General features: G+C 36.5%; 4 protein-coding genes across 5 annotated transcripts; 1 reads left to right on the top strand and 3 right to left on the bottom strand.

The window, feature by feature from the left end:
- Positions 1919-4631, top strand: LOC104757737 (probable serine/threonine-protein kinase At1g09600). Of its 2 annotated transcripts, XM_010480505.2 has the most exons (7): positions 1922-2685; positions 2775-3059; positions 3151-3468; positions 3555-3782; positions 3870-3970; positions 4055-4352; positions 4439-4631. In XM_010480505.2, exons 1-7 carry the CDS (start codon positions 2245-2247, stop codon positions 4616-4618), a joined length of 1851 nt encoding a protein of 616 aa, XP_010478807.1. In that variant the 5' UTR covers positions 1922-2244; the 3' UTR covers positions 4619-4631. The 2 variants fall into 2 exon arrangements, with proteins under 2 accessions (XP_019094723.1, XP_010478807.1); XM_019239178.1 differs by having other exon boundaries at positions 1919-2685; positions 3870-4352.
- On the bottom strand, positions 4738-6646 carry LOC104757738 (UPF0301 protein TC_0483-like). Its single transcript, XM_010480506.1, has 3 exons — positions 6239-6646; positions 5730-5857; positions 4738-5631 (listed from the first exon to the last, which is right to left on the bottom strand). The coding sequence occupies exons 1-3, from the start codon at positions 6462-6464 to the stop codon at positions 4966-4968; spliced, it is 1020 nt and encodes a 339-aa protein (XP_010478808.1). The 5' UTR covers positions 6465-6646; the 3' UTR covers positions 4738-4965.
- Positions 7883-9417, bottom strand: LOC104759662 (ATP-dependent DNA helicase PIF1-like). The gene is made up of 3 exons (XM_010482568.1): positions 9298-9417; positions 8773-9142; positions 7883-8436 (listed from the first exon to the last, which is right to left on the bottom strand). Exons 1-3 carry the CDS (start codon positions 9415-9417, stop codon positions 7883-7885), a joined length of 1044 nt encoding a protein of 347 aa, XP_010480870.1.
- LOC104759661 lies at positions 9499-12966 on the bottom strand. The gene is made up of 9 exons (XM_010482566.1): positions 12669-12966; positions 12296-12586; positions 12148-12244; positions 11109-12058; positions 10950-11021; positions 10427-10826; positions 9962-10334; positions 9662-9785; positions 9499-9572 (listed from the first exon to the last, which is right to left on the bottom strand). Exons 1-9 carry the CDS (start codon positions 12964-12966, stop codon positions 9499-9501), a joined length of 2679 nt encoding a protein of 892 aa, XP_010480868.1.

Genomic DNA, 13737 nt, shown 5'->3' with positions numbered 1-13737 from the left:
GACTTGACAAAATTTAATGATGCCTTGCTTGCAAAACAAGCATGGCGATTAATACAATATCCTAATTCTTTATTTGCTCGGATTTTTAAGGCAAGATATTACAAAGATGATAATATACTTGATGCTAAACAGAGAGCAAACCAATCTTACGGCTGGGCCTCTATTTTAGAGGGACTCAAACTCATAAAAGAAGGATATAGATATCAAGTAGGAAATGGTGAATCTGTACGCATAAATCTTGACAATGTTACAATTACAAACCCACCAAAGCCAATTTATAGTGCATCTATAGAGAGCAATGCCTGCGTAAGGGACCTAATGGTATCATGGGGAACATTCAATTGTTGGGACGCAGAAAAAATAGGTTCTCATTTTGTAGAGGAAGATCAGGAACACATCAATAAAATTTATCTACCCCATAATGATCCTCCATATAAAATAGTTTGGCATTATACAAAGACAGGTGAGTATACAGTAAAATCGGGCTACTGGTTAGCAAGGAATAATGTCACCGAATCAAACAATCTGCCTCCAAGACCGCATGGATCAATATCCTTGAAACAAAAGATTTGGCATATTAATATTATGCCAAAACTGAAACACTTTTTATGGAGAGCCTTATCGAAAGCACTACCATCATTGACAAGATTAACGACAAGAGGAATGAATTTAGATCCAATATGCCCAAGGTGCTTCCAGAATGATGAAACGATAGAACACATACTGGTTTTATGCCCCTATGCTGCTTCCATTTGGCAACAAACCAATATACAGGCTGATTTCTTATATTACTCTAACTTAGACACTGACACTCTATTGACATCTATTTTTGAGTTTTATGAGAACAACAATACGCCATCTAACCTCAAGTTCCTTCCTTTTTGGATATTATGGCATCTTTGGAAATCTCGAAATAAGTTCATTTTTGAAGGTTTATAGGAAAATCCAAATACGCTTGTCATACGAGCACGATCGGATATGCGTGAATGGTGCCAACAAGTACATCATTTGTCTAACAAACAAGTACAAGAGGGAACACAATGTAGAAGGAAAACATGGACATGACCACCCCATGGTATTATAATATGTAATTATGATACATCATTTGATCCTCTTACACATCAATCAAAATGTGGATGGGTATTACGAGATCATCTAGGAAGTACTCATGGCTGGGGAGCTACCATCATTGGATACACTATGTCTCCTCTAGAAGCGGAAACCAAGGCTCTTTTAGTTGCACTGCAACAAACATGGATCAGGGGTTTCACCTCAATGATATTTGAAGGGGATAATGGAACGCTTACAAAAATGCTAAATAACAAGTCATTTGATCAATCTATAAAAAGCATCACTCTCGACATCAAATATTGGGCCTCACAGATGCAGAGTTGTCACTTTGTCTACTCACCAAGAGATTGTAATTCAGTTGCTCATAATTTAGCAAAACATGGTTGTACATCTAGTAATTTTTATTTTGAACAATTGATTCCTCCAACTTGGCTAACAAGCTATTTGTGTAATGACTTTCACAATTCATTAATATAAATCATTTTTGCTGAAAACAAAAATGATTAAATATTTTGATATATTATAATCTTCATATGCAATAAGAAGAATCTTTATATGGTTGGCAATATGAAGAATCTTTATATCCTTGGTAATAGAATCTATTACAAGGCAAAGAACACATTAATGGTAAGGATATAAATTCTCATGCAAAACGGTTTTTGAGGACTATTTCTAAAGAAAGAGAAAGAGAGAAAGAACAATTCTTTATTGTGACTTTGTGATCTGTGTTGTCCCAAGAATCAAGCGCTCTCCAGATTTTACTCATTAAACAAACCATATCTCTCTCTTCATTCTTCTTTCCATTTCTCTTATTCACAATCTTTCTTTTCCTTATTTTCCCCCGCATTTTCCGTTTTCTGCTGCAAACCCCCCATTCTCTCTCAATCTTTGCAGTACTCACAAAAACTTTTTTTTTTGGTTGCTTGAACCGTAGAAACTCTTGTTGCGTTTGTTCAAGAAATCACAATCTTTTTGGGGTTTAGAAGAAACCCTTTTGGTTTCTGCCTTCAATAAAGCCGAGATTTTGCAATAAACATCTGTGAAAGACCTGAAGATTCCTGGGTTTTGATGCTTAGGGATCAATCAGGATATATAAAGATTTGGTTTGACGCATAAGACCATGCGTTGAATCGTTACAAAGTTGGTAGATTGTGGAACAAGGCAGGTTTTATTATGGGCTGCATTTGTTCAAAAGGAGCAGCAGAAGATGAAGAAGATGTTGCTTATCAACGTGAGAAAGCAAATGAGTATTGGAACAAATCTTCTTCTGTTCAATTGATTGCTCCTCTGCCTTCGAATAAAGACGATTTTTCACATAAAGCTGTAGATGGAAGCTCTGGTGGTGGAAGAAGAGCGAGTGGTTTGATTGTTCCTATTGATGATAGTCATGATGGTAAGACGATTATTGTAGAGAGACCTTCAAGGTCTTCTAATCGAGGAAGGAGAGTTTCAGATAATGGCAAAGGAGGTGGGTTGGTCATTTCTAATGTTCCACGTAGCGCTGAGGCAGAGCTTATTGCAGCTGGTTGGCCTTATTGGTTAACCTCTGTTGCTGGTGAAGCCATTAAAGGTTGGGTTCCAAGACGTGCTGATTCCTTTGAGAAGCTTGACAAAGTTAGTCTCTTTCAATTTTGATATGTGTAGATCATACATTGGAGTGGTTTAGTGGATTGTAATGATATATATGGACATTGTGTTTGCAGATTGGACAAGGGACTTACAGTATTGTGTATAAAGCTAGGGATCTTGAGACGGGGAAAATAGTGGCAATGAAGAAGGTGAGATTTGCTAATATGGATCCGGAAAGTGTTAGGTTCATGGCTAGAGAAATCAACATTTTACGGAAACTAGACCATCCAAATGTTATGAAGCTTCAGTGTCTTGTCACTTCCAAGCTATCAGGTAGCTTGCATCTTGTGTTTGAGTACATGGAGCATGATCTTTCGGGTCTTGCTCTTAGGCCTGGTGTCAAATTTACTGAGCCAGAGGTAACTTTTAAAAAGCTTGCTTCGTCGAATCACCTTGTTGTGTTTTCTCTGGCCTATCAATCAACTCCCTTGTGTTTTTTGTTTTGTTTAGATCAAGTGTTATATGAAGCAACTGCTATATGGACTTGAACACTGCCATAGCCGTGGAATCTTGCACCGTGACATTAAGGGTTCAAACCTTTTGGTAAATAATGATGGAGTCCTCAAGATTGGAGATTTCGGTCTAGCGAGTTTTTATCATCCAGATCAAGATCAACCGCTGACTAGCCGTGTGGTCACCTTGTGGTATAGAGCCCCTGAGCTTCTACTGGGATCTACAGCGTATGGACCGGCCATTGATCTCTGGAGCGTTGGTTGCATTCTAGCAGAACTCTTTGTAGGTAAACCAATCATGCCGGGAAGAACAGAGGTGAGTTTTCGAATCCGTACTGCCTTAGCCTATATAGTTCCATTTGATTTCCAACTGATCTTCATAATCGGAAAATGTTCTTCAAGGTGGAGCAAATGCATAAGATCTTTAAGCTGTGCGGTTCGCCATCTGAAGAGTTTTGGGAAACGACAAAGTTCCCACAGGCAACAAGTTACAAACCGCAGCAGCCTTATACGCGAGTCCTTCTAGAGACGTTCAAGAATTTACCACCTTCTTCTCTTGCTCTTCTTGACAAGCTTCTATCTGTAGAACCAGAGAAAAGATGGTCAGCGTCTTCTACTCTACTGAGTGAGGTATAGTAGCTTTCTTTTTCTTCATTAACATTCTTGATCAACCTCCCGGAGAATACTAATAAATGATTGTCTCATTTACATCTCCAGTTTTTTACAACGGAGCCTCTCCCTTGTCACATATCAAGTTTGCCTAAGTATCCGCCAAGCAAGGAACTTGATGCCAAGGTTCGGGATGAAGAATCGAAAAGGTCAGTACCCAAGGAGAACGCATATTCGTGTACAAATGATGCAGGCGTGATTCCTAACTACACTTTTCATTTTGAAAATGTCAGGAAAAAAGCTGAAGCTGTGAAGTGGCGTGGACACGAATCTGTTAGACGAGGTTCAAGAGACTCCAAAGTAACACCAGATTTCATTGCTTCAGGGCATTCAAATGTCTCAATCAACACCCCAGCGTTCAAGAAAGAAAAACGCTTTTCGGGTACCAATTCAGTGATCCATCCAAGCTCTAGGAGCAATGTAGGTGAGGTGAAGGCTAGCCGGTCCAACAACGTGCCTGTTACAATGGAAGACTACTTAGCTAGTTCTTCTCAAAAGGAGAATGTAGTTTCAAAACAACAACCCACAAAGGTAACTAAAGTTGATTCAACAACTCTTAAACTCTCTTCTCACTTTATATAATGGACTCTAAGATGTTTCCTAATGTGTGGTTTCAGACATACATGCGAAAGAAGAACAGAATGCACTATTCAGGTCCTTTGATGCCTCCTGGTGGTAACATTGAAGACATGATGAAAGATCACGAGAGACGAATCCAAGAAGCTGTACGGAAGTCCCGCCTTGAGAAAACTGCAACAAAGAAGAAGAAAGATTTCTCTGTCAAAGCATGTGCTTAGTGAAGTATGAAACTTAGACGATTTCAGGACTTGTAGTGGTCTTTTTGCACATAGCAACCTCTGTTTCATGCTCTGCTCTTTTCTTTTGGTTAGGGGAATCAAACAAAAATGTGTATATGTAGAACAAACTGCTTCAATTTATTAGATATAGATGTTCTTTAGCTATTAGCAGAATACATAATAGGGGTTTAGAGAAAGCAAATCTTTATAAATTGCATAGAAGTGCATTATTCTCACATACAAGCCAATGAAGTAAGCTATACAAATTGGCTTAATAGAGAAAATATATATATAAGCTATAGAAACCTCAAGTTCTCTTAGAAAACTAGCATCAAATTCATAAAAGTCTAGATATCGAGCTTGGGTTTCCGGCTAAGCTCGGAGTATTGACCGCCCATTAACTGTAAAATCTCTTCCCACAAGTTTTCCGACGAAGCCCCGCATATTAAATCTGAGCTGCACGCAGCAACATGCCAGTAATCTGATTCGATCTCTTCTCTGAGCTGATCTAGCTGCCAACCGGCATAACCAACAAAGAATCTAAAGTCATGTGGCTTAAGAACTCCCTTCTTTACAAGTACTGCAGCTTCATCTAAGCTGTTCCGAGTACCAAAGTTTAAGCCAGGCATGACTTGTTCAAAACCAGGTATCTTGGTTTTATCGCCAGTTTTCAAAAGAAACATGCTTGCTTCAAGAGGTCCACCAAAGTACAAGGAACATTCTGAAAACGTGGTAGCGAGTTCGGTTTTAGTCGATTTCATGTGTTTGATGTTTTTGTGAAGGGGACGGTTGATAACAACTCCAAACGGTCCTTCTTGTGGATGTCTAGTTCCTGCTCTAAGAAGAAGCACAACAGTTCTCGCAAATGTTCTATAACCATCTAGCTTCTCTGTAGCAACTAGAACACAACCAGTCTCAGGAAAAGGAATCGGATGTGCCCATTTCAAGCCTATCTGTTCCGATTCATGAGATATTGTAGCTGCTTTATGACCCTCAGCTTCAGCCTTTTCTTCCTGTAACATCATTCAAAGCATAAACCCTATTGTCTTATACTATATAAGTTACTCAAGAACGACGCCAAACTTCATCTAGAGGAGAAGCCTATTATTACCTGTTCTTTCATAAACAAGTTTGCTCTGAACTCTCTCCAATCCGTACTTAAACCAAACGATTTCGCAGCCGCGGAGTCGCCTGATTTGCTTCCATTATAAGAAGACTTGTTCTCCTGAGAAGCATCTCCTTCAGGATAACAAAAACAGCTCCACAATCGTTAAGAATCAGAAAAGACCACTTCCTTCAATATCGACGATCCTCACAAGCATAACCAAAGCAAATAACAAATCTCATTCGAATATCTCAGATGTCCAAACCAACATATTAAGTTTAGTAATACTAGTGTCAAGGAAATAAGCTAAGTCAATGTAACCATTGGAACGCAAAAGCTTTTGTTATATATGAAAGATCCAAATAAGTTAGTTACAGTATCAGATCGAGAAACACAGAGATACTAATTTTTGATCGAATCGTAATTTGATTAATTTGCTTAATTCGGTAAACGAAATCAAGAAAGACTAGTAGTATTATGTAATTTAACACATGCAAGAAGAAGAAGGCACATACCAGAAGAAGGAGAAGAATCGTCGTTACTCTTCTTAGAGGTAGCTCTAACAACCAAAGAACGATACGGAGAAGAAGAAACCTTATAATTACGCTTCAGGAACCTAAAGTCGAATTCACCGAGTTTCCCGGAAATAGATGATGATGATTTCTCAGGGATCGGTAATGATTTAAGGGAAGAGGAGAAGAGAGGGTTTCGGATCGCAACGTCAAGGGTCCATAGATCCATTCCGATAAGAGAGTGAAGAAGTGTTGTTTTAGTTAAAAGAAGCGATATGATGAGAAAAGAAGAAGAAGAATGTTTAGAAATCCAGAGAGAAGAAGAAGAAGCTGAAGATATCTGTGATTGATGGCAACAGATTGCGAGAAGCCAAAAAAAAAAAAAAAAAAAAAAACTGTAAGAAAGAGAGAGAGAGAAACAACGAAAGTAGAATAATAATAAAAAGGGAATATGCTTTGTTATTACTAGCGAAATTCCTGGATTTTAATTGGTTACAGATATAACCCAACAACAATATTATGATTTTTTTTTTTTTTTAATTTTATAATTAGGATCTACCCCGTGTTATGCCACGGGGCAATTGTTTTTTTTCTAAATTGGTTTTCCACGATTTTTTTATATAATTGGCAAAGTTATGTTATAGTTTCAAAATAATTACATATGTAACTTGGATATATATACATTATATGTGTTTAGGATTTTTAATATAACTAACTATATATATATATATTTATGAATTTACTGAACTATATACATGTAGAAGTATCCTAATATTTTATTTTTTTAATGTAAATTTGCTTAATATAATTTTTGGAATGGAGAAAGTAATTTAAAGCAAATATGTTGCAGATAATTAATTAAAGACTCTCACACCATAGCTTTCCACAGGTAAATTTTAATATGTTAACATTTATTATAATAAGAGTAAGATATAGAAATATAAAATGGTACCGTTAAAAAAATAGAGAAATTAGATTTTCTTGCGTTTAGATCTGCGAGAAAGAACTTTACACAAAGTTATTCGTCTTCTTTCAAAAACGATTGAATTACACAAAATCACTTCACGATTTCGTCTCTCTTCTTCTAATTCTTGTTAAGATAGATAAGAGATTTGATTTGGCCACTTGTTGAAACCAATCGAGGTCTGTGGGAGATTTATTGAAGGTTGGCAACTCGATCTCTTTACCCAGGTATGATCGGTTCTTAATTTCTTTTTGGAATCCATAGTTTTTTAGTATTTAGTACATAACTTCTCAAATCCATATAGACAGTCTTCAATAAACCGTACGTCTTCTGATTTCAGGAAATAGAGAAGATCTTCGTGATTCTATACTTATCATCATCACGGGTTATAATTCGAGCAAACTTCAAAATTGTCTTATTAAAACAACCGAGATAAAGGTAATTTTGAGTTCATCTTGTTTGTATCTACTGTTTTTCTTGATTGGTTGAAAAAATTTCTGTTGGGTAATTGGAAATAAAAAGTTATGCGAAACACTGTTTATGAAAAACTGGTAAAAGAAAAGAGGAAAAATTTATGTTGGGTGATAACACCTACAATACGAAATTATATAGTTAGTTGCTGATCAGTATAACATTGTATAGGCATGCTAAAATTGTGACAAAGACATACCTTTTCATAACATCTATCTATAAATTCTGAAAAACTTCCTCTCGATCTTCCCTTCTTTATTGACAATTAAGATTTTCAACCCTTTTTTTGAAGTTACCCTAGATAACGCAACATATAGTTGTCCATGAGAAAACACTGGTCTTGGTAAATATAATCCAACATGCTCTAGAGATTGTCCCTGGCTTTTGTTAATAGTCATAGGAAAAGCCACTGATAATGGGAACTGTCGTTGCCTCATTTTGAAAGGGAGTTTGGTGTCTGATGGTGTGAGAACAATCTGTGGAATCAAGACAATATCACCAATTCTATCCCCTGTTATTACTCTTGCTTCTACAACATGTGCCGCCATTTGAGTTATCTGAAGTCTAGTACCATTGCATAACCCACCCTTTGGATCAATGTTCCTAAGCAGCATCACAGGAGCTCCAACTTTCAAACACAGGCTGTGATGTGGCAAACCTGACAGCTTTATGCTGTTTAAAAAATCTGATGTAATTACTGGATTTTTTAGAGAGTCTAAATTTGTTGGGTCAATGCTATCAGCACTTAGATAAACCATTTCTTCACCTGCATATTAACGTGACAGTGTGTTAGTAACATAAGTTTTCACAATGTATGACATTATAGATGTAAATGTTAAAATTTTAAATTATGTGTATAAATCAGAAAACTTACTATCTACTTTCTCTAGCATATACTGGTTTATTGTATTGACATCATCATTAGTTGGTGCTAAAATGGCTCTTTTTGAAAGAATTATGCTTCACAATTATCTCCCAACAATGCTGGATCACCATAGATTTCCCTAGTAATAGCTGCAATAGGATTATCTGCTTCTGTAATCAAGAAATCTTCTGGTATATCAATTATAGCTTCACCAATCATTAGGTTCTGAAATTCTACCATCACCCACGTCTAAAAGCCAATCTGAAAAATCTTGGATCTCTTTAGCTTCTTCCACACTCAAATTTTTCTTTAGTAGACGCATATTCTTCGTCAGCTTTAGAACTTCACTGTGATCCCATAGATAAGAAGAATTTAGAGCTGATAAGACTATTTCGGCCCGTCCTGCACCATTAATCACAGGAAGTACTTGTCTGAAATCACCTCCAAAGACCACAACCTTTCCAGCAAATACTTTGTTCTCAACGTCTCCTATAATGTCAGAAAAGCTTCTGTCTAAAGACTCAAAACAATACTTGCTCATCATTGGTGCTTCGTCCCAGATGATAAGAGATGCCTTTTTGACTAAATTTGCCAAATCTGAATTAGGCTTTATTTTACATAGAGAATAGTCATCAACTATGAGAGGTATGGCAAATCTAGAGTGTGCAGTCCTACCACCTTCTAACAACAATGAAGCAATGCCACTGGATGCCACCTTCTAAAAGTTTTTCCTGTTCCTCCAAAACCATATAGAAAAAAAACTCCACCAAGATTGTTGAAAACATCGCCAGTTATCTTATCATAAACCCCTTTCTGCTCATCTGTGAGCATTTGAATCCATTCGTCATGCTTTTCTTGTAATTCATCACGGTTGTACCTCATCTCTTCAGCAATTAAGCGGTTGGTATTATCTATTCCTTCTGTGGATGGTTGTGGAAAGTCTCCAATATTTTTCAGAGAACCTCAATTAGATAGCATTATCTTTTCTATCTCTTGCAATGCATAGTTCTTTAATTCTGCTTCAGTTAAAGTAAGATCTGCAAAACATGACAATATACAAATAAAACAGCCATTGGAAACAATAGTAGGTAAAGACTCCAAGAAAAACAACTTGGATGGCACAAACCTGGATTGTTATATTCCTCTTTCTTCTTGTTTTCAATATCTTCTGATAGAAGCTTCCATGTTTCTTCCCAGACATGTTCTGGTCTTGATAGAGAGTCCAAAAGAATCAGCATTGCAAAAAATTCCTTAAGTAATCACCAAAACACCAGTAACTTGTATCGGTAAGACTATCAATCCAAAACTGATCATCAGATATGATCCCACGGGCAAAACATGTTTCTTTATATGATTTGTAGGTAACACCATTGTAGGTTTTGATGTCATCAAAACAGGTTGGACCCTTCACAATATTAAGTAATACTCTCAAAAAATACTCGTCTTCTAGTTTTCTGGGCACATAATGAATCCGACCCAATGAAAATCCACGACTCCTTTTAGAGAATTGCCTATTCGTCCCATCCCAAGTGAAGTATCCGGGAATTTCCACATAGGTGAGTTCTCTAGCAGGTTTTCCATTTTTTCCAATTGCATTATTCCTACACAAAGTCATCCAAGCCATGAATTGAGAATCTTGATTAGTCACACGGTCTAAAACATCCTCTATTTCTTCATCTTCATCATAATATGCTGGTTGCTTTCCTTCTACATGAAACGATAACTTCTGGACAGGGGTTGATCTGTACTGGATGGAGAACTTAAATATCCTCCATATAGCTTCTGATGCCGAGACGTATCTATATCATACAAAATCATGACACAAACTTGTTTAATATTGAAAAAAAACAAAAAAATTTATGCAAAAGCGAGAGAAATAACAAAAACTCACCTGCAGTCAAAGAAATCTTTGATTTCGTTTTTATTCTTTTCAGTTTGACCCGTTGGTCCACCAATATCAGTATCTTCGTTAGTGGTTTTGTTAGCCGGCTCCACAATGACAGCGACACCGTCTGGATCCTTATTGATGTACTTAAAAAGATACTTGATTGAACTGCTTTGATTGCACCACTCCACGTTTATGTGAGCTCTATAACGAAGAGATAATTTAGCATTGTAAGGTACCACATACCGGTTGTCACATTTGATGCCACCCTTCTCTACAAAATGTTCTGAACGACGCCTCCTATAAATAGGATAACCATCACTTCCAACCTTGGTTATATCTTCGTATTTTTTTGGGAATAGTTTAGAACACCGCCCGTCTTTCATACATGGTGAATTTGTGTTTGCTGCACCACATGGCCCATGAATCATTGAATATTTAATGACTTCATAAAGTTCTGGGTCTTCATCTTTATTTGGAATCTCTGCTGAAATGATCCTGTCAATGTCATCTGCAGTTGGAAACTTACTTTTTGCATCCATCCATAAAAGAATATGAACATGTGGAAGTCCTCTTTTCTGAAATTCTATAGTATACATAGCTGCAAGTGTATAGCAATTTTAGTTAGAACTTAATTCATCCCACTCAAAAATAGATGATAGTGATAGTATATAATTACAATACTTACCAGCCTTTGTTTTTCCCAACAATCGCTTTTCGGTCAAATCTTTCAATAGCGACTCCAGCTTGATTTTGAAAATTCTAGCAACTATGTCTGGTCTATCCTCTGCTGTCAACCCTCTTTTCTGGACATACCTAGTTATCTCTGGCCACTTTGGATTACACGTGAAGGTAATAAACAAATCTGGGAAACCGTAGTGTTTACATATGGCCATAGCATCATAATAACTTTGCACCATGTAACGTGAACCTCCTGTGAATGATGATGGGATGAGAATTTGATTGCCCTGCTCACTCATATTAGTGTTTCCAGTTTCCATCGCATTTTTGATGGTGGTGTAATTCTCACAACGTTTCTTCGACACGTTATACTTTATATAAGATAACCGATTTGTCTCAATAGTTGTGTAAGCATCACAGAGAAACTGTTGAAACAATCGCTTAGAACGTATGAGTGTTTGACAATCGTTTTCCTTTTCCTGAATGCGGAAGGCAAACCATTGTCGCATGCTTATAGATTTATTCTTGTTCTGGTTGTTTATTCCTATGAAAGCTTTTTCTATACCAGGCCTCCACTCATCTTCACCATAACAGAATATCAACGGATACTGTAGAGCCAAGTAGGATATATGAATTTCACTGATTCTCTGTAGGCGCCCAGAACTTTTTTCTTCTATAACTATATCTCTGGATGGCATCTCTTTCCTGAAATCGCCTGGTATTAATGCTGCAACCTCAGATGCTTTAGGCATGCTATAAGTTCTTCCATCAACTCCAACACGATCAGAAACAATTCTCATGTGAAACGGTTCATCAGTACTAAAATCAAACCTATCTTTCGCTGAACGGAAGTTTTGGACATAAGGATTGACTGTGTTGAGCATTTGGATGATGGATTCAATTATTTCCTTCTTCAAGTTATTTTTCCCACCATCTGGAGGGTTGCCTTTTCCTTTGCTATAATTTTTAGTGAATAAACATATAATCAGATAACAGTTTGAAATTTGTTGAGTTTTAAATGTAGGTCGAGTTTAAAATATGTTTACCTAATCACAGTCGCTCTGTTATCAACTTCATTTTCAGTATCGGCAATGTATAGCTGTGAATACTTTACATAATCACCATTTTCTGGTTTCAAACTTCCTATTCAATGGTAATTCTGTCCTTGTAAGCGAAACATGTTTGGTCATTTACCTTTAGGTATTGATCTGTCAACTTTCCCACCAAGTGAAGTCATTGCAAACACCATATTATATATATGTTGGTGTTTCTCATAGTTTTTGCTCAGTGGATCATCACATGAGAGCAACTTCTTGATAAGGTCTGGTGATTCTGCAAGGAAGGGAATTTTAACACTCCCTTGTCCACAACAAAGAGTGAAAATTGGGTTCTTTTGATTCCTCCTCTTGTTTATGCGCTCATCATACCACATTAGTGCCCCACAAAACTTACACGTATATGTAGGATCACCATGGTCAAGATAATCTGTTTCAATTGAGAACACAATGTTAGTTTTAATTATATGTTTCAAAAGAAAAAACAATGTGTTTAGTGTAAGATAATGTACCTATTTTTGTAGTCTTAGGGGGTTTTTTGCTTGATATTTTTTTAGCTGATGTGGATGTTTTCTTCTTCGTTGGCTTTGTTTCCACTCGTTTTCTTCTCCCGGACTTCTTTTTGGGGGTTGATGTCACCCGAACCACATCATCTATGGTTTCTGAATCCACGTCCACTATAATTGAGCTGATAATAGCTGGTTCATTTCGACTCTCAGTTTCTTGATCATCATCTTCTTGGCTACTATAGTCATATGTTTGTGCTTGTGTTTCGTCTCCACTGTAATTATATGTGCAGTGTCCTTCCATTTCATCATATTCGTCAAAAGAACCTATATTGGTTTGAGATTCGAAAGTTTTACGTTGTAGCAATCAAAAATATATTGATAGTAAACCATTGATGATTAATATACACAGTAGGGTTAAAGAGAATAACAAAATTCAAGTATTACCTTCGATTGACAGAACGGGAAATGCATTATTAAAATCATCATTTAAATTTTTTCTGGGAAGATTTAATGAAGTCTGTCTATCATTGTCATGAATCCCGCTGGTCTTTTGTGTATATTTTTGTGTTAGGCATGAAGCAGGTTCTGTTATTTGTTTTCCTGAAATGCACCAATGAACTTTAGGGGGTGTTATTGAACAAGGATTTTAATAGATTTCAATTATTAGTGGATTTTAGAATTCAAAACTTTTCTAATTCATTTAACGTGATATTGTTGTCATTATTAGTGGATTTGAATGACATTACTAATGGATTTGAAAGTCATTAGATTTTATTATTTTTGAAGTTAGACAAAAATAAAATAAATTACTCATAATTATATCAAATAAAACAAAAATATGTCCCGGCAATATTTTCTGGTTTTGTCGATCTGAGTTGGAGATCTGATTGGGGTTTCTTCTTGATTTATGGTGGTGGATCTCTGCTGGAGACTTTTGTTGTTTGATTCAGCTGTTAAGAGTTTTGATTTTTTGGATCTGAGATGGAAAATCAATCTTTTAGGGTTTTCTTTCTATGTGATTTCTCCCCTGTTCTTCAATCAAATGAAACAAAAACAAGAGGAACAAACATCT

This window comes from Camelina sativa, chromosome 17 (assembly GCF_000633955.1).
Source record: "Camelina sativa cultivar DH55 chromosome 17, Cs, whole genome shotgun sequence".
Lineage (NCBI taxonomy): Eukaryota > Viridiplantae > Streptophyta > Magnoliopsida > Brassicales > Brassicaceae > Camelina > Camelina sativa.
Note: the sequence above shows the minus strand (reverse complement) of the source record. Positions and strands in the feature narration are given on the sequence as shown.

Bases quoted from the DNA above. Each gene is read 5' to 3' on its own strand.
- LOC104759662 (XM_010482568.1), bottom strand. From the start codon at position 9,417: ATGAGGTACAACCGTGATGAATTACAAGAAAAGCATGACGAATGGATT. The intron at 9,143-9,297 runs GTTTTTTTTCTA...TGTAAAATAAAG, and splicing joins TTTTCAACAATCTTGGTGGA to CCTAATTCAGATTTGGCAAA. The intron at 8,437-8,772 runs GTAGAATTTCAG...GTTAATATGCAG, and splicing joins GCTTTTAGACGTGGGTGATG to GTGAAGAAATGGTTTATCTA.
- LOC104757737 (XM_019239178.1), top strand. From the start codon at position 2,245: ATGGGCTGCATTTGTTCAAAAGGAGCAGCAGAAGATGAAGAAGATGTT. The intron at 3,060-3,150 runs GTAACTTTTAAA...TGTTTTGTTTAG, and splicing joins TCAAATTTACTGAGCCAGAG to ATCAAGTGTTATATGAAGCA. The intron at 3,783-3,869 runs GTATAGTAGCTT...TTACATCTCCAG, and splicing joins CTTCTACTCTACTGAGTGAG to TTTTTTACAACGGAGCCTCT.
- LOC104757738 (XM_010480506.1), bottom strand. From the start codon at position 6,464: ATGGATCTATGGACCCTTGACGTTGCGATCCGAAACCCTCTCTTCTCC. The intron at 5,858-6,238 runs GTATGTGCCTTC...GTTATCCTGAAG, and splicing joins CGATTCTTCTCCTTCTTCTG to GAGATGCTTCTCAGGAGAAC. The intron at 5,632-5,729 runs GTAATAATAGGC...ATGATGTTACAG, and splicing joins ACTTGTTTATGAAAGAACAG to GAAGAAAAGGCTGAAGCTGA.
- LOC104759661 (XM_010482566.1), bottom strand. From the start codon at position 12,966: ATGGAAGGACACTGCACATATAATTACAGTGGAGACGAAACACAAGCA. The intron at 11,022-11,108 runs GTAAGTATTGTA...ATACACTTGCAG, and splicing joins GTTGGGAAAAACAAAGGCTG to CTATGTATACTATAGAATTT. The intron at 9,786-9,961 runs GTATTACTTAAT...TGATTACTTAAG, and splicing joins AAGACGAGTATTTTTTGAGA to GAATTTTTTGCAATGCTGAT.